Source organism: Bemisia tabaci, chromosome 1 (assembly GCF_918797505.1).
Source record: "Bemisia tabaci chromosome 1, PGI_BMITA_v3".
In the NCBI taxonomy this organism is placed as follows: Eukaryota; Metazoa; Arthropoda; class Insecta; order Hemiptera; family Aleyrodidae; genus Bemisia; species Bemisia tabaci.
Window position 1 is genome coordinate 45,377,770 of NC_092793.1, and position 25,389 is coordinate 45,403,158.

At 37.1% G+C, this 25,389-nt stretch overlaps 1 protein-coding gene across 1 annotated transcript in view; it reads left to right on the forward strand.

Annotated features, from left to right (window-relative positions):
• The window catches only part of LOC109038870 (uncharacterized), a 29,408-nt gene extending 4,409 nt beyond the window's left edge, over nucleotides 1-24,999 (forward strand). Inside the window, exons 4-18 of the mRNA XM_072301489.1 lie at nucleotides 90-4,567; nucleotides 5,002-5,103; nucleotides 6,472-6,611; nucleotides 7,610-7,678; nucleotides 9,131-9,282; nucleotides 9,885-10,045; nucleotides 10,782-10,963; nucleotides 12,997-13,341; nucleotides 14,032-14,100; nucleotides 14,568-14,791; nucleotides 15,177-15,289; nucleotides 15,961-16,157; nucleotides 17,453-17,560; nucleotides 18,228-18,357; nucleotides 19,408-24,999. Coding sequence (XP_072157590.1) covers nucleotides 90-4,567; nucleotides 5,002-5,103; nucleotides 6,472-6,611; nucleotides 7,610-7,678; nucleotides 9,131-9,282; nucleotides 9,885-10,045; nucleotides 10,782-10,963; nucleotides 12,997-13,341; nucleotides 14,032-14,100; nucleotides 14,568-14,791; nucleotides 15,177-15,289; nucleotides 15,961-16,157; nucleotides 17,453-17,560; nucleotides 18,228-18,357; nucleotides 19,408-21,488 — 8,551 coding nt within the window. The 3' untranslated portion in view covers nucleotides 21,489-24,999. The remainder of the gene's footprint in view (nucleotides 1-89; nucleotides 4,568-5,001; nucleotides 5,104-6,471; nucleotides 6,612-7,609; nucleotides 7,679-9,130; nucleotides 9,283-9,884; nucleotides 10,046-10,781; nucleotides 10,964-12,996; nucleotides 13,342-14,031; nucleotides 14,101-14,567; nucleotides 14,792-15,176; nucleotides 15,290-15,960; nucleotides 16,158-17,452; nucleotides 17,561-18,227; nucleotides 18,358-19,407) is intronic.
• Nucleotides 25,000-25,389: the final 390 nt, after the last annotated feature.

Sequence of the window (25,389 nt, forward strand, 5' to 3'; positions counted from 1 at the left end):
TGTCATTTTTTCATTACGGTCTATTTCTGGTTTATTGCATTTTTAGTTTTTCCAATAATTTCATTTTACATCTTTATTCGTTTGTTAAGGAACCGTGCTGAACTTATGGTATTGCTACGGAGTCTCTCTGGAGGGGCTGATTTCTCAGAAATATACACAAATGATGACAGCAGCAGTCAACCGGTTTTGGACACAGGCCAAAAACTGTATACAAACCTCCCTCCAGGATGTGTTAGAATTTCAACTTTCGAAGGTGGCATCATCACGCCTCAAGGGATCAAATTCGAACAACCCGGATCATCATCTGTCAAAACAGAATCTGTTAAAACGGAACCCATCAAGACAGAGCAGGTTAAGGCTGAGCCTGAAGCAGGGCAAGATGATTCAATCAAATTGTCAATATCAAACAACTTTAAGAAACTACTGTCTAACCCAGACAAAGCCGGCTCACTGATAAAGAAAATTGGTCTAGTTAGTGGGGTTTCCGTGAATGGAGTGAAAGAGCAGGCCAGCTCAAGTAATCATGAAGAAAGTGATGCAAGCTCGAACCCTGCTAATGATATCAAAATGAGGTTCTCGCTTTTGAAGAAGAATAGCCCTGCAAGTAATGATATAGCGTCTAGACAAGTGAATCCTGATGCATCGACTGAACAGTCCGCAGAAGAAGATGAAGATGATGGAGATGAAGAAGATGAAGAAGGAGAGGAAGTAGATGAAGAAGAAGAAGAAGAAGAAGAAGTAGAGGAAGAAGAAGATGCTGAAGGAGAAGAAGTGGATGGAGAAGAGGAGGAGGAAGGAGCTGAAGTGGACGGAGAAGAAGAGGAAGGAGAAGAAGGGGAGGAGGAAGAAGAAGATGATGATGAAGAAGGAGAAGAAGAGGAAGAAGAAGAAGTAGAAAAATCAAAAGTATGCAAAAGTGAATCCAAAGACTTATCAAACAAGCTAGAAAAAAATGGGGTACAAAATAAAATTTCGGAGGAAGAGGCAATGCAAAGTAGCAAATCAACATCAAAAAGCTCTGCTAAAATAACAACAATCAATGAAAATTCATCCGGGAAAACCAATGCGACAAGTGTGCCACCGAAAAATTCTCCAGTGCCTGATGGTAAAAAGTCTGCTGATTTAACTTCTAAATCAAATAATGAGTCTGAAAATGGATTGACCGCTAAAGCCAACGGTGATGCACTCAAAAATGCTGTCACGAAACTAAAGAGGAAATTGAGCGAGGATATTGCTCCAAATCCTAAGAAAGTGCACATTGAAGATGTCAAAGATAGTAAAAAAGTTCAGGACTCAAAAGAAGAGATAGGTGAAGCAATCGAAGAACCAGTCATGATCGTCAAAGGTGAAGGCTCTGGTGCTGAGTGTAACGATGGTAATAGTTTTCTGCTGTTTAATGATCTTTCCACTGAAAGAGTCAGTCTAGAAGCTCCAAGCGAAGAATCTCTCAGAGATGATTTCTCAGAAGATGACTGTTTTATTGGTGAAGCTATTGAGGAACCAGTTTTAATATTCTTTGGTGAAGGTGCAGGTGCAGAATGTGATATGGGCAACTTACACCAAGAGGAGAGGAAGACAGAGGCTGATAAAAATTGTGAAAAATTAGCAGAGGAGGACCAGTACAAAGATAAAGCAAAGCCATGCAATGAGAAGAATTCAAGTATGAAAGACAATGCAGATGAGTCTGGATCAGGGTCAAAAAAACCAGTTAAATTGTGGAGTATTGATACAATTTGTAACTCTGAAACTTCAAAAAAGAAAGATTCTGAACAATCCAAAGCTGAAGACGTTGAGGACTTCGCTATGAGTGGATTCTTTTTTGGCCCAAGCAGTGCTCAAGTACCGAAGCTGGATGAAAAAAGTCAGCCCTCCAGCACAAAGGACAAGTCAAGCAAAGCAGCTGAAGCGGATAAAAGTAAAATCAATTCTGATTCTGCTGTCAAAAGTAGTGCACCAAAAGAGTTTAATGCTTCTAAATCCTCTTCTTTCGGGATTGATAAACTTTTAAAACCATCAGAAATAAACGTTTCCTCGCAGTCTAAGGTAGAAACTTCTGGTGATGAGTCATCATCGCAGAAACCTGAAAAAAATGCAACTCCTACCTCTAACACAAATGGCCAGCCACCGCTTACTAAAACCAGTGAAACTAAAAGCACATCCCTGTCCTCGACCAGCAATAAGAAAGATAATATGAATGATGTCATCATTAATAATGAATCCAGAAGTACTTCAGTTCCATATGTCTCTGATTTATCTAAACTAGCGAGTTTTGTTGATCAGACTAATAAAGGGCATGAGTCGTCTCTTTCTACTTCAAAAAGCTCCAAGCCTAAACCGCTATCTGAAGATAAATCTGTAAATTCCCCTACAATAAAACATACTTCTGAACAAAAAGAGGCGGCAAAGGTTTCAGAGCCCGCCAATCCTGTCAAGTTACCCGCATCTGTACATAGCCAAGTCTCCTCCAAATGTGACTCAAAACTGTTAGATTCTAAAGCAAAATCAAGTAGCACAGAAAAACAACAAGCTGAAACAAAATCAGTTGATCAGTCTTTGAAGGAAGGTTCGAAGGAAGGGATCAAGACTTCGAGCATAAAATCATCAAAAGGTCAAGATTTTAACTCATCCAAGAGCACCAAGTCTGTCAAAGACCCTCAAGCATCTGATTGTCATTCCATTGTCCCTACAAGCAATCAGCAGAAAGAAGGGCAGGCCGATGTTCCTGACAGATCTGAAAGTCATGAGCCTGAAGATAAATCCAGTAAATTGTCTTCAAAATTAGATAATAAAACGGAGAAAAAGTCCATCAGCAAACCAGAAAAACCATCCAATCCAGTCCCAAAGTCTGATCCCCTGTCAAAGTCAGAATTTTCCAAGGAGAATATCAGCAAATCATCTGGCAAAGACGATGCACTCCATAAGTCCAAAACTGGAAGTAAGCTATCAGATCCATCAAAGGAAACATTGACGGATGGCTCTGGAAAGAAACCAGACAGTAAATTATCAAGCGAACAGAGTCAGAAAGTTAAGAAATCCGAACCCAGCTTGGATGCAAAGTCTACTGGTGCTTCAACTGATGCGGGAAACAATTCAAAGAGTAAAAGTTCTTCCACTGAAAAGATACAGCGAGTATCTGCATCTGAAGTGCCCTCCAAATCAGATGCTAGGAATGACAAAGACGTTTCCAAAACCAGTAGCTTTAATGTCTCTCAGCCAACTACGTGCAAAGCCTCAAATCCCTCAAATGCCAAAGAAGATGCTACTAAAGTGGAGAGCAAGAAACTTGAATTAATGTCTCAGGAATTCAAAGATAGTGATGTCTCTAAAAGTAGAGATAACAATGCCTCTCAGTCTGCTGTTGAGGTATGCAAAAAAACTACAACAGCAGCTTCAAAGGGTAACTCTGAAGTTGAATGTACGAAACCTGAATCTGTCGCAACAAAAGCCAAGAAAGATAAAGATGATACAGAAGCCTCCATAAAACCGAAAAAGAGCTTACAAGAGGACAAAAAAGAAAACCCTTCAGTCTTTGGTAAGAAATCTGAAGCAGCCCCTTCAAAAATTAAAAATGACAAAGAAATGAAGGAAAACACTGAAAAAGCAGGGAAAAATTTACCAGAGAAGAAAAAGGATGTGAAAGAAAACATACCAGAGGCTAAAAAATGTCAATTAGATGTTAAAGAAGATCCAAAACATTCCAAAAAAGAGCCCCACAAAAAGGTGGAACTCAAAGATGAAAAGGAAGAAGCAGCCGAAACAAATTTCCCCCCAAAGACTGAAAAGGATGAAGAACAACCTAAAATATCTGTAAAAGACGAGATTCAAGAACCTGAAAAGGAGTCCTGTAAAAAAATGATGAAAGAAGAAAGTGAGAAGAGCCCCAAGCCTGAACAAAAAACTGAAGTTGAATCTATCAAGAAAGAAGAATCTGATGAAAAAGACGAGAGCCAAACACCAGCAGCTGACAAAGGAAACAAGGATGCTCCAAGTGTAGAACCCAAAAAAAGAGGAAGGAAGAAAAAAATTAGACCAGAAGAAGAATCTAAGGAAGATAAGAAAGAAGAAAATTCTGAAGAAGCTGCTGGTGCAGGAGATGAAAGCACCGGGTCTGGAAGGCCTAGAAGAGCTCAACGGCCTCGGAAAATTGTTGTGCCTCCTCCTCCGCCTCCAAAACCCAGGGGAAGGGCAGCAGCTAAACTTAAAGCTCTTGCTGCAGCTCAGAAAGCGGCAGAAGAAGCATTGAAAGGATCATCTGAAGAGCAGAGCGAGACTAAAGATGAGGAGAATGAAAAAGATGATGGAGGAGTCAAAGCAGCTGATGGGGAAGTCGAGGCAGCTGATGAAAACTCACAGGAAAAAGTCAAAGTCGATGATGAAAATCAGAAAGAGGTGAAGCAACCTGGTAGAAGAGGTCCAAGAGGTCCCTACAAGAAGAAAAATAAGTCGGCCAATGATTCCATTCTAGATTCAATTGAAGATGTTGTGAAAGGCAGTGGAAAAGCAACATTTCCAGACACTTTGGAACCCTCTCCAGCTTCAGGCTTCTCTCGCAAAGGGAAGAAACTTGGTGAGCTTTTACTTTCAGTTTTTATCTTTTAATTTATTTTCGAGTTGATTAGCCTTTTTCACACTTTCAAGTGTTGGTCATGCTCTTTTTTCTTACTTCTCAATACTTTCGATTTCATTTTTTGTTAAATGACAATAAAAGAGAAGCAACCCTTGTGAAGTGAACTTATTGTTTTTCAAACCGGTATTACTTTATCATGTTAAATGAGTGGTTTGGCATAAGGCTAAGAAATATTATGCGAGAGAATTTTAAGGCAACTTATGCGGTGATTTGAATTTATGAATTTGAAAGGCAAAATTTTAGACATGGTGCCCTATTTTATGCCATAATGCTCCTCAGAAATTTTTTCAATAGGAAAGGTTGTATTGGCACTCAACAGTTTATCATCAGTACTGTCCTTGATACTAACCAAGTTGATGTTTCTCAATCCTCAGGGAGGCCAAAAAAAGGTACTGTTGTCGTCAAAACACCTTCCCAGCCTCGTGGTCCACGACCCAAACCATCTGAACCCAAGACCCCCGTAAAGTCCAGTCCTGGTAAGTACTCCCTCAAAGAACTCTTTTCTTATACCATCGCTTGGTTCTGTAGTGAACCAGTCGACTAAGTCCAAATTTAAGAATTCTGATACATGTTTTCTGACCAAAATTTCATGTATAATACGATTCTTGCAAAAAGAAAATTACTGAAATTAACTCCGAACTAAGATATTCAACGATTTTCAATGCGTAAATTTAAACCTTTCGCTTGTGAAAAAACAAAAGTCCATGTAAGTCAGCGAGCACTAAATGTCATTGCAACAGTATCTGCGGTATCCAAATATGGAAAATTTAATCTGAGTGCTTCGAACTAGCTGATGCACGTTTTTTTCACTGAACAATACATTACAGGGACGGAACACAATAGATTGAGAAGCTTACCAAAATATTTGTAGAGTGCGATTTGATTCAAGACTATTGTTTTCCTTGCAAGTGGGTAACTCAAATTTCCTGTAACCAATGTAAAATAAAAACTTTAATATCTTATTAAGAATTTGATTTCAATATTTTTGTTACGCGAATCATGTTCTCCGTGAAATTATGGTTAAAAAACAGTTATTAGAATTCCTAAATTTGTACCCTGTCTACCGGCCCATTGCTTATTTTTCAGTGTCTGTTCACAAATTCTAAATTTAAATTTAATTAGGAGGCTGAAAAATTAATATTTTGTGTATCTCTCAAGCAATCAAGATGAAAAAAAAAAGTTTAGTAAGGAAACGTATATGCTTTTACTCTGAAGAATGAATAAGGACAAAAGCAAAATGTCTACGTCACTATTTTTTGTAACACCTATAAAATATACTTTTCTTGATGTCCCTTTTTGGGTTTTGGTTGTTGCCAGTTATCAGTCAAGTAAATACCTTTGAGAACTGGCGGTTTAATCTTTAATCATTATTCGCCGCTTATTTGAAGGCTGTCATTACGAAGTTGCATGCTGCAGAGGATTTAAAGATGAGTCTCAAAGGAGACAACGACTATACCTCAAAAAAGCATGCCCACTTAATTCAGAGTTCCCAGCAGTCTTGAATACCTGGAAAAGCAGAGATTTTTATTCAAAAGTAAAAATAGTCAGAAAATTTCTCACAAACTTAGAAAAATTGCATTGAAAACAAGATCTCTCTTATCAAACCTCTTAATCGTTGTGTGTTTGAATTGAATGTGAAACCAATGGACTCATAGGGAGTGGCAAAATTTAAAAAGTGCATAACTGCATTTAATTTATGGTAAAATATTTGAAAGTGTAGCTTAGAATAAGTTAGGGAAACATTTCAATTTGGTTTTGGAAACCTGGAGAAGTCAAGGGAACATTTTTCAAGATGGGCTGGAGACCCTGCAATGGACACAGAGTAAGATAAAGTCTTATTAAAGTTTCAGAGTCCGCTCTTATCGATACCCCTGGAAACATGAGAGCTTCCCGGAGACTCGCTCAAATCAAAATTAAGGAGCAGGCTGAGAGAAGTGATACAACACGACAAAGCACGGATGACGATTCAAAAAGGAAATCCAAGGTAAGGCTGATATTTTTTTTTTTTTTTTTTTGAGAGGGGGGTTCCTTTGCTCTATTTACATCATTATTAACTCCACTAAAGTGTATCCATCAAAAATTACTCCACTAAAGCCATATTCAAGTGGACTAAATGACCCTGAAAGTGATATTTTTAAATTGAATGGTCGTTGAATTCACATATCCAAATCCTAAGAATGAGTTCCTCTTCAAGGTCCTCTATGTTCCTTTGTTGAAAGAAATACTTGCAATGCATCCTGCTTCCCTGAAAATTCACATCAACGAATGTTTTACCGTTAAAAGTAAGATGTTTGGTCTAATTTAATCTCCGTAGGATCCAGTCATGTGTGAGAGGTATAATCAAATCGGTAAGCACTCTAATGAATCTCTTACAGAAATTTAAGGACAAAGATTTTTCAAATTAAAGGAGGGACACATCCAAGAAACTAGCTGGTCTAGATTGATATTTGGCATTGAATGATAAATGGAGGTTAAATTAGATTTCCAACTTTCAGTACTGGAGAGCAACCAATTTAAAGAAGCAGATGACACATCAGTGTCAATAGCTCCACTTTATCATGGACATCTCTTTACATTCTGCACCACTCTATTTTCTCCCCCTCTTAGTAAGATAATTAACTGTGCAGGGTGTGGTATAATGGTCGACTCAAGCTGTTTGTGAGGCATACAGCACAGATTGCTTCAAGTGATGGAGAGTTTCTTTCGCTTGTATCTTTGTAGGTTTTATGAATTTGCCTACCAAATACTCAGCATTCACTTACTTAGTTGATCGACCCTCTTTTTTGGTTTGATGAAAGCTCAACATCAATTTTGGGGTGTTCGTCCACTTTATAGTAAAGCCTGTTGTGAGTAAGGGACCCAGCAATCATTTATTGGGCAGTATATTTTGATAAAATTAATTTAACTGAGTTTTAACTATTTTTTTCGAGATTTTGACTGTAAATATATGCATACAAACATTATATATTATTCTGTTCATAGAAGTTCAGCATTAGTCCAAAAAAAGGCAAAATAGAAACACCAGTCAAAGGGAAGAGGAGAAGGCGAAAGGTGAGTTTTTTCTCTCTTTCTTATCGCTACATATTATCGTTTATCTTGCTGCATTCTGCATCAGGCCTTTTTATTTTGATCAGCTTGTCCACGAAGGGTCAGGGAATTTTAAGATGGAACAATGTTGGCTTCACTGATTTTTCTAAAGCCACTGGAATACCCTCGTCAAAACGTGCCAGCACATAATACGTTCGGTGACAGGGAATTAGAAAGAATTTATCGAAAGCAGGAGACGAAAAGGGAGGGACCAACTTGAAAAGTAAGGTCGACTCCTCACAACTTAACTGCAGGTCCGCAAAGTGTTTGGTTCTTCCAACATCTTGCCTGCAGGTCAAGTATAATTTTTCGACCTGTGTGGAGAGGAGGTTGGTCCAACAAAATGGAGTATCGCAGTGAACTAGTGGTTCCATTTTCAATTTCTTCAGCTTTTTGGTAAGCTAAGAGTATGATGGATAGACCCTTTTCCATTTATCATTCCTCTTATTCATTTATGATCAGTAGTTTTTTTTTTTAAAAAAAAAAAAAGCCTCTTGAACTTACACTCGGAACAACTAGTGTTCACTCATAAAGAGTTATTCTGGTATAAAAAATTACAAAACATCAAAATCAAAGTAACAAAAGTAAAAAAACAAAATGAGACCAGAGAACCAAAAGAACCTTATGTTCCCTTTAACGAAAATCTCAAATTGAAAAATTGATGCATGACTAATATCAATTGTCATAGGGAGCTTGTTGCTAAAAGTTAACAACCGAAAAAGAATAGATCTTAGGGAAAAATTATGGTAATGGGCCTGTTGCATGCAAGAGATCCAGCCGTGCGAATAGACTTTTTAGAGGTTAAATGACACGAAAATTACGATGGTCACATTAGAAAAGTCTGAAATACACTCCTTGCTGCGCAATTTGCGTTGTTAGAAACACGCTTTTTCAAATTTCCCGCGTCTGCGGGCAGTTTTCTAATCACCGGAAACGAGCAAACGGCGGGCTCGGTGATTTCCGGAAGATGCCGAGTCGTTGTTGTTGTTGTTGTTCTTTTTTCCTTCAGTTTGTTTACAAACCCAACGTGATCTCTCATAGTGGTCCAAATACGTTTTACGCAGTAACTAAATTAATCAACTTTTAAATATCCAACGCAATCCTTCTACATTTCATTTCACGATATCACGATCTCTGATTTTCAGGTTATGTTGTCAGTTTTAGTTGACCGGAAATAGCCGCGAGTTGCCGTTACTTGTTTCCGTTGGAAAACTGCCCCTAGACGCGGGAAATTTGAAAAGGCGCGTTCTTAACAACTCAAATTGCGCAGTAAGGAGTGTATTTCAGACTTTTTTAATGTGACCATCGTAATTTTCGTGTCATTTAACCTTTAAAAAGCCTATTCGTACGGCTGTATCTCTTGCATGCAACAGGCCCATTTTTGGAGTTAAAATTTTGATTCTTTTAATTTTTCAGCGCGGTACTGATGACGATGAAGACTCCGTGCCTGTGCCGACATCAAAAGATGCACCCAAGAAACGAAGAAGAAAGAAGATGAAAGATAGTATCCAAGCAGTAAAAAAATTCAATGCAAGGGGCAGTGCATGGAAATCATCGTCTGGATCCAGGTACTGTCTGCTCATCGATCTGCGTTTTGTTCAAAATCAGTTTGATTGAGAGAATTAAAAAAATATTGAGTGAAACCTTATATGTGCAGAGTGGCCACAGAAAAAATATAGGTTGTTTTAGGTTGTGTTAAGAATTTGCTGATATCCCTTCTAAAAATGAAACTAGAAATTTGGCTGGAACTTGACCCAAAGGAAATCATTGAAACTATTGAACTGAGCAAGTCATACATAGTCTTTTTGTAGTTTGATACTATCTTTACTCTTTTCATCTGTTTTGCCCACTGTGTGCAGATTTCTACAATATTGGGAATTTTTTGCGATGTATGCTGTGGTGTTATTCAGAGGGCAGGAAAAAATACAACCAAAGCACTAGAAAATCGAGTGATACAACTGACTAGTTTCATAACTCAATTTTACCCACCAGTTCGGATAAAATTTCAACAAATTTCAACAATTGGTTGAAGATTACAGAATTTAAAGAGGGAATTAATTCAACCAGGAACCTTTCATAATCAAGGCTATTTTTTAAGGCAAGTTCTCCGATCATTGATTCTTGCTCCTCAATATTTGTCTCTTAACTCGTATTCTTTAAATTTATTCAGCTCGGAGAATGAAGAAGAGGAAGAAGATGATCACTTGGAATTTGAAGAGGAAGAAGAAGAAGACATCTTAAACAAATCAGATCATGAATTTTCAATGGAAAGTGATGTCGATGATGATGAAAGTTGGCAGCCTGTTAAGAGGGCTCGCACAGCCAAGAAAGGTATTTTCTCAATTATTATGATTTTTATTTGTTGCCGTTGATTAATCTAAAATCTTAGACCATCTTTTTCCCAATGAGGTTTGTCCAAAGTCATTTTAGTATTGGATGATTATAAAAACTCCTGTTGATCTATAAATGTTGAGCTCATAACAATCAATTTTACCTTTTGTCAGGTGGTTTAGATTGGGCATCAATGATATGCCTGAGGCGACTAGGAGAAGTCAGGGATTTTCTGAGGCATCTACTAATCACTAAAACATATCACTGATCTTCCAACTGTTCATATTTGATGTGGTCATTTTTAAGGCTTGTCATCTTTGAACTAGCCGCTGAATGATTTTTTCCATATGTGATCTCTAAACTTGGAAATTTAAGTCCAAGATTAGCAAAAATCAGCATATCTAAAAAAATGAAATAAATAAATAAAAAAAATCATGTGGACATTTTTTTCAAAGGTCAAGGAAAGTCAGGGAATCAGAAAATTTTGGAGTTGGGAAAAAGCAAAAAAAGTCAGGGAAAATTCAGGGGTAGTCAGTGTATTTGAAGATGAAGAAATTATGGCAACCCTGTAATCACACATGAACACTTATGCAGCCAATAAGCCAAGTCCTCAGTTCATGTCAAGGCTAACTGATCGTGGGGTTTTGAAGAGACAGGGTTGCATCGGTATTTTCATCCTCTCTTTTTTGTCTTTCCTTTTGCCTGAATTCATACATTTTATTTTGCGCTATTTCAGAGGATTTGTCGGAGGAACAGGCTTTGATTGACGATATGCCTTGCAAGAAATGTGGTGGTGTTGACCATCCTGATATGATTTTACTCTGTGATAAATGTGATGATGGGTGGCATGCATCGTGCCTGCGACCTGCGTTAATGACCATTCCAGAAGGAGATTGGTTCTGTCCCAAATGTAATCATGTAAGTATAAATTTCTAACAATTATGATTGTTATTTTAGACATTTTCTTTGTTGACAAAAATTTGCAGCTAAATTTTCAAAATAATATAATTTATTTTTTTAACACCAGATTAATTTCATTATCAAAGTTCAATTATAATGAAATGTGGGCAAAATCAAGGAAGTATTCAATATTTAAGAGGATTCGAAAGGGACTCAATTTAGAAAGGGCTTGAGTGTCAAATGGTCATTAGGCTTGAAAGTCATCTTGGGTAAAGTGAAGCAGAATCAATGCTGATTCCCTCTCGTTTAACTCTGAGGCATTGTTTGGAAATAATCAGATCAATTAAAGAAACTCAGGAGGACTGAAAAAATCGTGTAAAAATAGGGGAAAAAAGGTTTAAGTGTAAAAGTTGCAGATATTAATATACAGGGTGTCTCACGAAAAACGAGCCACCTTAAATATCTGCCGAACGCGTCGGAATTTCGAAAAACGGTAAAAGACGTGTTCGTTTATATCGAGGGGGACACCTTTTGGCGTATTCGACATTTTCCCAAACCGCGGGAGGGGCGCGGGGCGGGGGGTGCCCCACCCGTAAGTCGAACTTTTCAAATGGCACCCCTACTTTTTTATTTCAGAAATCAATTCTACGCAAAAAAACAAGCTACCCTGTCCAAACCGAATGTAAATCGGACAATTTTTCAGTGATTGAGAGAGTTTGAAACATTTTTTTCATGCTCTTTTCAAAAATTTCCCACGCCCAATGGAATTGCTGTATCAAACCAAACTCTCCGCCAAAAAAATTCTTAAACATTGCACTTTCGATAAAAAAATAAAAAAAATCTGCTGCACCCGAAATCTGGAGCACGCGGAGCCCTTCTTTGCGACATTAAAATTCGTTATACCGAACATTTCCGAGGGGCGCTCATCGGGAGGGAGTAGTAAGTTTTAGACAAGAATTATTAATCTTTTTTCTGAAGCATAAGAAACCGTGTCCATGAAGAAGCAGTTAAGTAGAAAAACAAATGGATTAGCTTTTTTTTGGGGGGGGGGGGGGGGGTCAATGACTTGAGCCGGACCTTGATACTTCTGAGGACGCTATTTTTCCGCGGTGCGTTGTTTTTCTACTTAACTGCTTCTTCATGGACACGGTTTCTTATGCTTCAGAAAAAAGATTAATAATTCTTGTCTAAAACTTACTACTCCCTCCCGATGAGCGCCCCTCGGAAATGTTCGGTATAACGAATTTTAATGTCGCAAAGAAGGGCTCCGCGTGCTCCAGATTTCGGGTGCAGCAGATTTTTTTTATTTTTTTATCGAAAGTGCAATGTTTAAGAATTTTTTTGGCGGAGAGTTTGGTTTGATACAGCAATTCCATTGGGCGTGGGAAATTTTTGAAAAGAGCATGAAAAAAGTGTTTCAAACTCTCTCAATCACTGAAAAATTGTCCGATTTACATTCGGTTTGGACAGGGTAGCTTGTTTTTTTGCGTAGAATTGATTTCTGAAATAAAAAAGTAGGGGTGCCATTTGAAAAGTTCGACTTACGGGTGGGGCACCCCCCGCCCCGCGCCCCTCCCGCGGTTTGGGAAAATGTCGAATACGCCAAAAGGTGTCCCCCTTGATATAAACGAACACGTCTTTTACCGTTTTTCGAAACTCCGACGCGTTCGGCAGATATTCAAGGTGGCTCGTTTTTCGTGAGACACCCTGTATTAATGCATCTCCACAATATTTATTGCATATACATATATTTAAATCGAGTAAATTAAAAAGAGTGTTTTTTTAAGAACAATTTCAACAGGTGGCTTAAATCTTAAAGAAAAATGATTTTGAATCATCTCAACAAAGATACTTGCTTTGTAACAAAGTGAAAATAAGCTTTCTATTCTTCGATAAAAGTTCATTTATCAGCGTCTCTAGTAGTTCTAAGTGTAACCCAATCTTCATGTATCTATGATTGACTGTTGGTTGATGCTCGTCAGTCAATCTAGAGATAATCCCTTTCAATTGCACTTGCATAGTTCTAACCATGCACTACTTCCTTTTTTTAGGAGAAGCTGGTTGAAAATTTGAGGAATGTGATCAAACTTTTTGATAGCAACCGAAAAAAACGAGATAATGAAGAACTGCGGAGGAAACGACTAGCATATGTCGGGATCAGTCTTGATAATGTCTTGCCTCACGGAGAAAAAACAGAAAAAGAGAAGAAATCTGGCAAAAGGACAGGTGGAGAGAATGATGGGGCTGAAGATTCTGGCTCTGAATCAGGGTCTGAGTCAGGCTCAGATGAGGACAGCTCAGGATCAGAACCTATTTATCAACTGAGGGCTCGAAGGCAGACCAATCAAAACTATCGTTTTGAAGAGTATGATGAAACAATCAAGTCAGCTATTCAAGTAAGTTTTTGATTATTTTTTCTAAATATAAATTTGTAATTTGGAGAAGAAGTACTCAGCAAAGCCATGACATCAATGACATCATCTTGGCTTTTTCAATGATGTTTTTGATTGGTCAATTCATTAATCAATCAGAATGGCATCATACCTCGCAAGTATCCTAGAAAGTACCCTGCAAAATCAAATGAGTTGTTAAAACTACATTGCAAACGTTGAGTTATCCGATTTACCGCTGAGCTCAGCCAAAGTGTTATTAATCTTTCGTTGAAGTTATCCAATGACCCGTCATTTGTAAACAAAAGTTGCCATCATGACAACGAAATTGGTCAGTGACACAACAAGAGCCTGAGGCCCGCTGAGTTGCTGAATTACTTTCTTTACTAACAAGTCTAAGTCATTGCTAAGCGGATAACTAATCCTGGCGGACTGTCGTCATTTCACTGACTTAATTTATTGAGTTTAACATTGCACTTATTTTGCGCTTTATGATGACCGTTCTAATTTCTTAGTTGGAATTGTACGTAAATCTTCCCCCCCCCCTCTTATCAGCGACCTATGCTCAGAGCTTTTTAAGAGAAAAATTAATTAGCAGCTGGGACAAGATCCAAACAATCATTATTTTTAACTTATCATTATTTTTCCTTTTCCTTATTACCTTAACTTTGATGTGATACCAATTTATTCTTCCAGGACGGCATTGAACCTATACCTGGTGCAGAGAAGGCTGTTGCTGCAACTGCAGGAGAAGAATCTGTTCAGGTACATTCTTCAGTTCACTACTTCGTCTACAATTTATCTTTTTCCCTCCCGAGTCAGTGATAGTTACTGATTTTTCTTTCGTTCACTACAGGCTTAAATTGTCATAGTGAATGACCTTTTCTGCCATTCCTTTTCATTATACTGTCAAGCAGCAAAAATGACATCCGCAAGTCTATTACAGAACTAATCATAAAATGTGCATTTTGGATGCAATTTTAATGTAGCTACGGTGTCTTGGCTATCTAGTTATGAGTCCAAATCTGTAGCATTTTGCTGCGTTTTTGCATTAATTTTTGTTCTGATGTGAATTTATATGGGACCCCAATGTAAATACCTGTCTACAAGGAATGTGTCAAAGGCTCCTCACTAAGCAGCATTTTCTAAGTCATGAGCCACCTGTTATTTTTATTAGTGTCCTCATTCTGTGTACACCTAATGACTTTGAAATTTAATTTTTATCACTTTAGGGCAGCAAAACCAATGAAGAAGAACCTGATGCAGAAAATACTGCGGAAGGAGAGGAGGGCGACGAAGATGAAGAAAATAATGATGAGGAGGAAGAAGGTGCCATTCCCCCGGTTGTGGTGAGGAGGGATAAAAAAGGGAAGAAACACAAACGTGCCCTCAATAATTTGGATTTAAGTAGCGGGGAAGATGACCGTGCATCTGACGAAGACTTCAAAGGCTCAAGGTAATGGAGAAAGATGATTGCATTAGTGAATTTGAAAGAGACTGAGGATTTTGAATTTAGAGGGAGTAAACATGAATTTTTTTGGAATCGACACTATTATTACATTTTGTCCCTATGAAAGTGAAATCTAAAAGAGAGAATTTTCTCAAAATTTTTGGGAGCAAGACTATCCTTTTTTTCAAATTTCCCGTAACCAATGTAACATAAAAACGTTAATATCTTAGTTAGGAGTTGATTTCAGTAATTTTAGATGCAAAAATTGTGTTTTATGTGAAATCCTGGTCAAGAAACATTTATCAGAATGCTTATGTTTGTACCTTGTCTAGTGGTCCATTGTAAATTCTCAGTACTCATTTTTTCATGTTGCATTTTTCCACCCTTTTAGCTCTGAAGAAGAGGAGGAAGAAGAATCTGAAAGTGGCAGTGATTGGGGCAAAGGGCAGGAACCAGTCAGGAGATCTACGCGGAACCGAGTATCCCGCTTTGACAAAGATTTCAGTAAGAATATATTTCTATACATTTAGACATGAAATTGGCTCAGAAGTTTTCTTTTTATAATCCTTTAAGTTATTTGGAATGGATGGACCTAAAATTTCTGTTTAAAGAGAGATAGTAAAGTGCGTGGTTCATAATCCTTTCAACTATGTAAGCTTTTTTTTTAGACAAGAAAAAATTTTTGTCTGACCTCCCATTTGTCTTCAACAAATCAAGCCTGAGATTCTGGTAAGCTTTGCTCATCTGAACTCAGAAGGACCAATCATTGAATTATTCACAGATGTTTTCTCCAATTTTTGAAGACTTCACATCCCTTCCAGATATTTACAACTCCTAAGTGAAAAATTTGAATAATCCAAAATCTCTCAAAATCTTGATCTTCACCTTTTGAAGAAAGCTGTGTAGTTTCACCATTTCTGTACTTTAAGTACCTTTACAATAAATTATTTTTTCTTTGTACTTGATTAATGTACCAAGAAATTTTCAGTTTATATTGAAATCAGTATGTTTTGGGGAAGGTTTCTGTAAGTACCCTATTCTAATGTTTCATAACATTTGAGGTCCTTGCTGCACTATTTTTAATTTTTTGCCATTAATTTTTGATAAGCGAGCACTGCGCCTGTGGAGCATTATTGGCGATACTCCTTAACATTATCATCTTTGATCCTTTACAGTAAATGATAACAGTAGTGATGATGAAAAGCCGAAGAAAAAGAAAAGACCCTGGAGTGAGACTGAATCCAGTGATGGAAGTGAGTATGGACGAAAGAAAAAAAAATCGGGATCTTCAAGACGGAGAAAGAGGCCGCGCCGCTTTGATGATTCAGAAGAAGAACAACCAAGAAGAAAAAAGAGTAAAAAGACTCGAAGAGTAAGTCTTTTTCCCACCTTTTTCATGGTTTTTTTCTGTCTTTTTACTGTGCTTGTTGGTGCATCGGTTTCTTTTTCTCTTTTTTCCCCACGGAAGAGGCTCCTCATGTCTGAGCTTTTTTTGTATTAGATTAATCAATAGGCATACCCCCTGACTATCTTCCCTTATCATCGCAAATCAGCTAGAGATGATTTGGAGTCAATGCTCTGAGATTTAAATGAGTTTTAGGTTAGACAAAAATTGGATAATGATTAAAAATAAATTAACGGTGATTAAAATTCAATTTGGGAAAAAGAGAATTTTTACAAAACAACACGTGAACTTTTCTCATATTCATTGTAATGTAGCTTTCATATCTGAAAAGTTGGTAAAGAATGAAAATCTCTTGAAGAATTTTTCATAACATTTTCAAAGCTGCTAGTTTCATTCTATTTTCGTTTTTAAATGGTTGACTTGTTTTTTCACTGTTTTCCTCCCCGGGAAACAAATCATTCTTTTTTCAGCTTTGTGGCTCAAAATGAAGAAAGATTTAGTTTAGGTGCTGCATAGTTTAAGTGCAAGTTACCTATGTAGATCAATACCAGTGATTTAGCTCAAAGGTGTTCAAGTTGTTTCTAAATGGTTTTTGGAAATGAGCACTTCTATATTTGATCTGACATTCTGCACAGAATATTACACAAGTGTTTACGTGACTTTCGCCGCACTGCCAACCTGAACTACCAAAACTATCAAAAAAATCTTCCTCATCAATATTAAAACATGGCGCTTACCCCAACAAGCCATACTTTTGGGTGTTCAATGCATTTTATTATTGTTAGAGGCTAGCAATGCACTATTGTTGGAATGACGCGAATTCAAAGTAATGAGTTAAGGACTTCAAATGCAATTAATTCTTGAATCAGATTATGTCAAAAAGGACAAGAAGGAAAAAAGGAACAATTTTAAGGATCGTTCCATCAAAAAAATAGTCTTAACATTCTAATTTTTAACCATACTTTGTTCCTTGCTTGAAAAAATTTGAATGTTCCGAAATCATGCATAAAATTTTTTTTTGTAAATTTCTACGTAATTATAGAATATCAAAAATCGTCATAAACCTTCAATCTCTGAAAAAAAAGGCATAGAAAGAGTTTTTCACAAGTGTCACAAATGTGTGATGGTAGTTTATTGTGTTTCAAAGTAACGATGTTTGGCACTTTTAATGGAAGTAACTGAATTGTTATTGTCTTTTTTTAAAATATTTTGACAGCTAGTTGAAGCACCCTCACATTTCTTTTTTGTTTTTGTCTCTTCAGATCAAGTATGGAATGGATTCAGATTCTGAGGAGCTTCCAGCTAAAAGAAAAACTCGAGGTCGCACAGTTAACTATGAAGAGTTTACCATGAATTCTGATTCAGACAAAGTAAGTTATCTTTTTTTCAAACATATACCGTCTTCAGATTTTTAATCAAAAATATCTCAGTGTTTTTTCCACTCAATGAAAAAATATGCCAGAAGGTCAATTAATTGGAATACCGCTTTTGCCCCCAGAAAATGTGAAGTCTGAAGTGGAGTGCAGTTCAACTTATCAGTTGTATGGATCAATCTTTAGCACTGTTTGTGAGCCTGATAGATTATAAGTTTGTTTTGGTGCTTAAAATAAGGGAAGGCTGGGCCATCAAGGCACCTACATAAAATAAGTGGATGCACCTTGTTGATTTTTCTAGATTTGATATTAAGGAGCAGCGATATGTGAGCAGATGGAACTGGTTTTTTTTTTAAGAAAACATTGTTTTTAAAACTATTGGTTCTAGGATTGTGTCACGGCATTCTCGCTTTAGATGACTATATTATGCGTCAGTCTTTTACCAAATTTTAAGCCTTTGCTTCCAGTAATGAGTGTTTTTTGCAACAAGCAACACTCTTAGTAGAGTATTCTTTGCAGATCTTCAGACACTCTCAGATTACCTATTTTGGGATTTTAAAATATTCTTCCGTAGAAGCAGCGTTTGGTGTCATAATTTACTCTGGTGATGATCATTATCAAGTCTTTACAAATCTTTTTTACATCCTCTCATTGTTATTTTTAGGAGGGCAAAAGAAAGTCAAAGAATGGACAAGACGATGAGTTCCGTCCGAAAGATGATGACAGTGAAGAAGCAGAAAGTCATGATGAAAGTGGAAGCGAAGATCAAAAAGAGAACTCTCCTGAAGCATCTGGTAAGATTTGTTTAGCTTGGCATATCAAAGTAATGCTGCCACCAAGAATCAACTGAGAGTGGCCCTCCTGGAATGCCAATTACAGGGTTACCGCAGTCAGGAAATATCGAGAAAACTGGGAAATGTCAGGGAATTTTAAAAAGTCAAGAAAAACCTGGAAATATCAGGAAAATATTGTTAAGTCTCCTATACTTGCTTTCTAGAATGAGTTTGATTATTCAAACAATAGACTTGCATGGAAACTATTTCAAAGTATGTCTTTTTAACTACTTTGCATATCTTCATTTGTCAGGGAATTTTACCAAAATGTGTCAAGGAATTTCATTTTATAAATTTTGTGGCAACCCTGCAATTACTGCTTGTCAATAAGTATTAGGTTTAAATCAGAAGTCTCAATCAAGTCCAAGTTGCTTGAAGGTTTCTGTTTTAAAATTGCCTTTAATGTAGTGTTCGACCAGGAAAGCTTCGTTATCAGGTGCAGCAGAGAAAATTATTTAGGCATGTGAGAAATGTTTCCCTGTGTATTTTTGGCTGCCAAATCTAATAATGTTTTTCCCCCTATTGTCCACCAATTACTGGGAAAATTGAATTTTCCATGGAGAAATTTGAATTTTCCATGGAGAAATTTGAATTTTCCAGTTCTTTGAGAAAAAATTTGACTGTCCAGAAAATTGGTAAGCAAAGAGAAAAAACCAAGGCCATTTTCGGAATCAGCACTTAAAATTTTGCAGAAATTGATAATCTAAAACTCCCAAAATTTTTTAGAGCAGATCTGTATTATTAAGTTGTACTCTTGCTTTCAGAACTACTATGGAAATTAATTGAATATCACGCTATCGCATGCATATAAAACTCGTAGATTTCTGCCATTAGGACGTTTCAGTTGCTCTGAAGAGTTTCTCAGCCCTTGTCTTAACTCGCCAACTTCACTTGCTTCAGTTATAATGCTTTTCAACAATAGTGCTGTAAATCCTCTGTGTATTTTCCTTTGAAATTTTCAGAACTTTCTTTAACTACTGAAGACTTCAACGGTTTTTTTGTTTTTTCCAGATGATGAAGGTGACTTCAAACCTCGTAAAGTGAAGAAACGCGTCACCAGTGTTCTAGATGACTCTGATGATGATGATGAGGCTGTTGGAGCAGATGGAAAAAATAAAGACTCAAAAGAAGAGACCAAAAATAATGTTACAGAAGAAATCAAGAAAGAGCCAGTCAAATCAAATGCAAAATCCAAAAGTGCAAAAAAGAAAATCAACTGTGAACTCAATGATGCCTTGAGCGAGACGACAAAACATCTGGACAATGTTCTAAATTCATCCAATGAATCAGACAATGCAGATAAACTTCCAGAAATGGGGGGCAAAGACACTAATGTAAAAACTGTCTCTCAGGACTCTAAAACGAAAGAAAGAGAAAATTACGATGTCATGTACAAAATGCCGGTTTTAAAAGGAATTGCTTTCATTGCTCAAGAAAAATGTGAGAATAGGGTTGGACACAATGATCCAAAACCCAAAGTCTCAGAGGAACTGAAGACAAGTATTCTAGAAGAAGCAAAAGCAAATTTTATCAGCGGAGAAGGCCCCGTTCCAGAAAATTCTGAAAAGCAACCTCAAAAAACAAAAATTGAAGAAATGCCTATGTACCCTACTGTACCTGGACCAGGACCTAACCCTGGTTTCCAAATATCCTCTCATGTTGATCACAAGCCAATAATACAAAGGGTTAGTCAACCTGAACAAATTGGAGCTAGTCTAAGTTCCCTCGGAGAACCAGTGAAGATTATCGCTCAGCCCAATGCAGCTGTGCTGGGTCATTATGAAATGAATGCAGAGCCTCTGAAGGAAAAGTCACCGAGGAAAGGTCGTGGAAGAGGTAAGAAACAAATAGCACAAGAACTCCTTCAGGAAAGAATGGAGTATGAGCAACAATTGGCAAAACAGCAGTTAGCTGGTTTGAAGAACAAAGGTGCCCCAATCCCAGAGCCTCCGCCCTTCTCTCCGATGTCTCCGAGAGCGCGGTTAGCATATGCTCCCCCTGTTGCTGCGGCTCAAATGGGACCGGGTCTCAATCAAAGAATGCCAGTAATGCCATCACCTCAACAAATGTACCATCCACAGCACTCCTTAGGCCCATCTCCATCGGGAGGAGGTCCTGTAAATGTTACTGACTCCCAACCAAGGATGCCAATGGAACGACCTCCTCTCCAATCACGCTATCCTCCAATGCCGCCTTCACGACTTCCTCCACCGAAAGATGGCCAACCACCGCCCCAGCCGCATGGAAACTATAATCCGTACATGATGCACCCACAGCCTCATCACCCTCATGGCGCCCCTCCTCATCCAGCACAAATGGGCAAGTCCCCGAGGCATCCGGTGCCACCCCACGGGATGCCTCCATCGCAGCATCCAATGGGTCCGTATCCACCTCAACCTTCGCATCACTCTCCTGAAGTTGGATCTCACCCGTCCATGTATCCTAGTCCGGTCACCTCTAAACATTCACCGCAACCTCATCAAGGAAGTCCTACACGTTATCCACCCCATATGCATCCGGTAGGCCCACCTCCTCATCAAAGGTTACCTCATCCGTCTATGATGAATCCGCAATCCAATATTCGAATGCCTGTTTCTAGACAACCTGGACCACCAGGACCTCCAGTCCCCCCTGGTCACCAGAGGCCGCTTGGACCCTCTCCTGAAGTATCGCCACACTCGTCACCTCGAATGCACTCGCCACTCCAGAGGTTCTCATCACCCCCTCAAGGCCAACACTTACCTCCTCCAACAGATCCACATCATGTTAATCAGCTTCCGCGTGAAGAGCAATCGGCGAATCAGAAATTCTCACAACCTCCTCCTGCTCCAAAAGTGTCTTCGCCTTCCTCCCAACCTGCATACCATGTTCTACCTGTTTCCTCTGAGCAGAGGCTGCATCCATCCGAGTACCAGTATGGCAATCATTACCAAGACCAAGCAGTGTCACAATCGCCCGCTTACGAAAACAGTGAACGAAATTATCCTGAAGAAACTCAAGAAGAAGAAGTCCCCACAACCAAAGAAGAAGGAGAGGGTGAGTTTGGGGGTCTTGTCTCTTATTTCTCCAGCCAAAGAGAGGAAGAAATCTAATTTTTTCCCGCTAAATCAATCCTATCCAGCAGCTCTTGTTGATAAAAATGTACACTATTTTTATTTTATAATTTTATACATGTCTTGGAAGTCGCGATTTTTGAATTTTTAGTATTTTTTATTATGGTCTTATGATCTTGGTTTTGTATGGTATGAATTTGGTTTCTCTTCATTGTTTTGTGTGCTGTATTATATTTGTATATATATCTTTTAATTGTAGAAAATACTAATCACATGGTGCAATTGTATAGTCAATATAACATTGATCTAAGTATTAGAATGGAATCAGTCATTCTACTAAAAAAACTGTTAGTATTTCTGCAAGGATACTATAGGCAAGATTGTTGAGCTCAAGATTTAATTTAAACTTCAATTGGGTTTCAGGTCTTCTTTAATTATTCATGCCGCGTTTTTTTTCTCTCTTTTTTTTGTTTCTCTTTTTAGTATGTATCTAATATTTAAATGAATAAATGAAACACAGAAGTGTGTAATGAAGATTTCTCTCAGGATGGTGTTGTCCAACCCAACCTAGTTTGTTTTAGATGTTTGTGTAAGATACGTTTTCACCACTGTTCTGCTTGTTTGATCGAAATCACCGCAAGGAAGTGAAATTTAGTAAAAATTTTAAGTAAGTCTCTCTGATTTCTGTTTAGGAACTTCTTTGTAAATCATAATTATTCTTAATTACTCGTGGTGGAAGATGGAGGGAAGCGAACTGTTCTTTTGACGTATTAGCTTTTCCTCATTATGGATTCAAAAATCTTGTGCATCAAAACAAGACTGAAAATACTCTTTTTGTCCTTTGAACTCTTCTCTATGATTAATTTTTTGAAAAATAGTTACGTAGATTAAGCGTGCCTTTTTTTTTCTGATGTTTATCACTTTGCAAGAAAGTCTATCTTTCATCTTACGCTTTCAAGTGAGTGTACAGCTCATTTTGAATGTATCTCTTGAAAAAAAGAAAAATTCTATCATTATCATACTTGAGCAATCTTGTATCTATGGTATTATCAATTAAAATATTTTCAGCACGGTATTTTCGACCTTTTAATCCTAGCTGCAAAATTTATGTTTAAGATTTAAAATCTTCGAATGGGAGTAAATGATCAATGCTGAAGAAAAAGACAAATTTATCTGCTTAGAAATTCTTAAGCTACTTAAAGTTCTCCTAAATGTGTTCAAAACTCACCCTGCTTGGAAAATCCAAGGAGGTGATTTTTTACCCTTTTTAAATAGTTTTGAACGCAATAATTATCTCATTGTGTTATCAGAGTTTGGCTTTGAAAATTACCAAATTGTTTGTTACCTTCGCAATCAGGCTGAATGCAGTCTTTCTTAATGAGTCAGTATAGCCTGGAGAGAAATTGACCATTGAATAGTTGTTTTCGATTTTTCAAGGTCAAAAAATACGCTGAGCCTCTTAAAATCTTTGCAAGGCATTAAGATTTTTTATCATGGATAAGATATTTATTTCACTGGAGTTATGACGAAAAGAGAATCTTGCTATTCATCAAGAGACAAGGTTTGCAAAAATATTATCATGTTGTTCACTGTAGAATCTGCCAACCATCGATATGCAAGGTGTCATGGTTTTTAAATATTAAAAAATTACTCTTAGCCCAGCTTATTTTCAAGTTTCAAATTCTCATGCCTAAAAAATGTTACTTAACTGACTCATTAATGTCACACTACTTAATTGAAGGTAGAGATTTTTCCTCTCCAGTGGATGAATGGAGCAACTGAATCTCTCTCTTTTTAAGTTGCAGTTCCGAAGTGCATTCTTGAATTATCAAAATCCATTGTATCGCTTATCAATGCTTTTTATTAATGTTATGTTTTTACTCATGAATCACTTTCAAGTAAATAGGCTTATTCTAATATGTAGAAAAGTCATGATATCTCTGTAGCCAAAAACTCAAGTATTAAGAATGATAACTCTGAGGAATCTGATGCTTGTTTCGTAAGTTGGTTTTATGCCCAGCGTTGGCAATTATTCAGGAAAGAGAGTAAAACCGCTTGTCTTTCGTCTAAGTGTAATAATTTTGGTTTCAATTTTAAGTTAAGATATTAAATATTCACGTCATCGCTCTCCCTTGCCTTATCTTGCATTATTCAATTTGAAGAATCATTGAGTTTTTTTTGCAGTTTAAGTTTTGTAAGACCTATTCTAAAAACAATCAGTTTTTTTTTTCTTTTCTTTTCATCAAGTGCAATTTTATCTTCCAGTCATTTTTCCTAAATATTTTGATTGAAAACTTTATTGATAAAGTGTACACCATCTATCTCTTTTCTCTGAACTCATTTGAAGGAAATGTATACATTGGATGTTGTATGTTAAAGACAAATTTAGCATAGGTATCATCCCCCCCCCCCCCCCCCCCTGTAAAACTGCCCAGCTAGATTAATCTTGTTGGCATAATTAGATCCATATCTTAGAAAGAAGTAGAAAAATTGCATTACATTAAGTATGATCTGTCTTCCTCCATCTTCCAAATGTCCAAGTCCCGTCAAGTGTCATTGAAAGTAACCCTCCACCATTGATCTCTAGTGAATCTACCAAATCAGCCACCAAGTAGAAGGGTATCTGTATCCATGTTTCTCCTATATTGCAGATAGTAGTGGTCAATGTGTTACTACTATCCTTCATGGAAACAGTAACATACTCATACAGAACATACTTACTGTGGATATGGGAGCAATACCGCATCACTGTAACTAAATGAATACTAGATTGTAATGTATGAGGTTTAGATTGAGCCAAGGTATGAGGTATTTACGTATCAAGAGAAAGGTGCGAAAGTAGTTGAGGTTTTGGCTTTCAATATTGACAGGTCTCACTTAAGGTCAGAGCTTGTCAAATTCATAGTTCTTTCACGATTTCTTCAAAGTCATGAGGTGATTCGAACTGTCTGTATAGTGAGTTTTAAATGTTTTGTAAAAGTGATTCTTGTAAATATTTGTTAAAAAATTTCTTGTAAATATTCTGAATCTGTGTATCTACTTTCTTTGTACTGAATGTTATTTTAATTTTTATTGTTATGCAAGTTGTGATTTTCCAAGTTGAAGTGGATGTCCATTTTCATTGTAGCCTGAATGAAGAGAGGCATGTATTTTAAAGATCATTGTGAATTTCGTTTTCTTGTCAACATCTAAGCAAATCCAGAGCGTATTTTTTTTTTTCTTGATGTTTTTCATACTTTTCATTTAAGTTTATTAGCAAGAATTGTATCAATTCTGAAGCTGCCTCTAGGCAGTGTTTGCCCTGTGACTGATAGTGAGTGAAGTAAGTGTTTGGTCAATGGTGGCTCACCGAAAAAGTTTGATGAGTAGAGACAAGCCTCCTTATTGCCTAAGCAATTCGCAAATAAAAAAAGATGGTCTTTGCCTTTACTTATGAATTGTATTTCTGATCTATTTTTCTTTTTATTTATTATTTTTCACAATCATAGACAAAATTATGTGTACATATAAATTTTTAAATGTATGAAAATAAATTTACTTTAAATCATAATGGCTTTTATTTTTACATATTTTCATTGAAATGAATCTCTCTGCGCCTATCCAATAAGTACATATTTAAATTATCTCTATCTCTGAAGAAGAATGGACTTCATTGCACAAAGACTTGAACAACAACTTTCTAACAGAACTTTTTAGCTTAAATCAGTAGCTAATACATATATATTACTGGTAGCAAGTACTAAATTTTTTGAAATAGGCATAGATTTTTCTTCACATAAAATCCTTTGTTATTCTCAGACCTGTTTTAAGTAAATCTGCCTACCAAATTAATTGGTTGCTCGTCTTTTTTTTAGTAGAAGGCACAACAAAAGATCTGCTTTAACGTTTGAAAAGTGGATGATCAAGATGGCACATTGTTCACAGTTATTTGGTCCTTAAG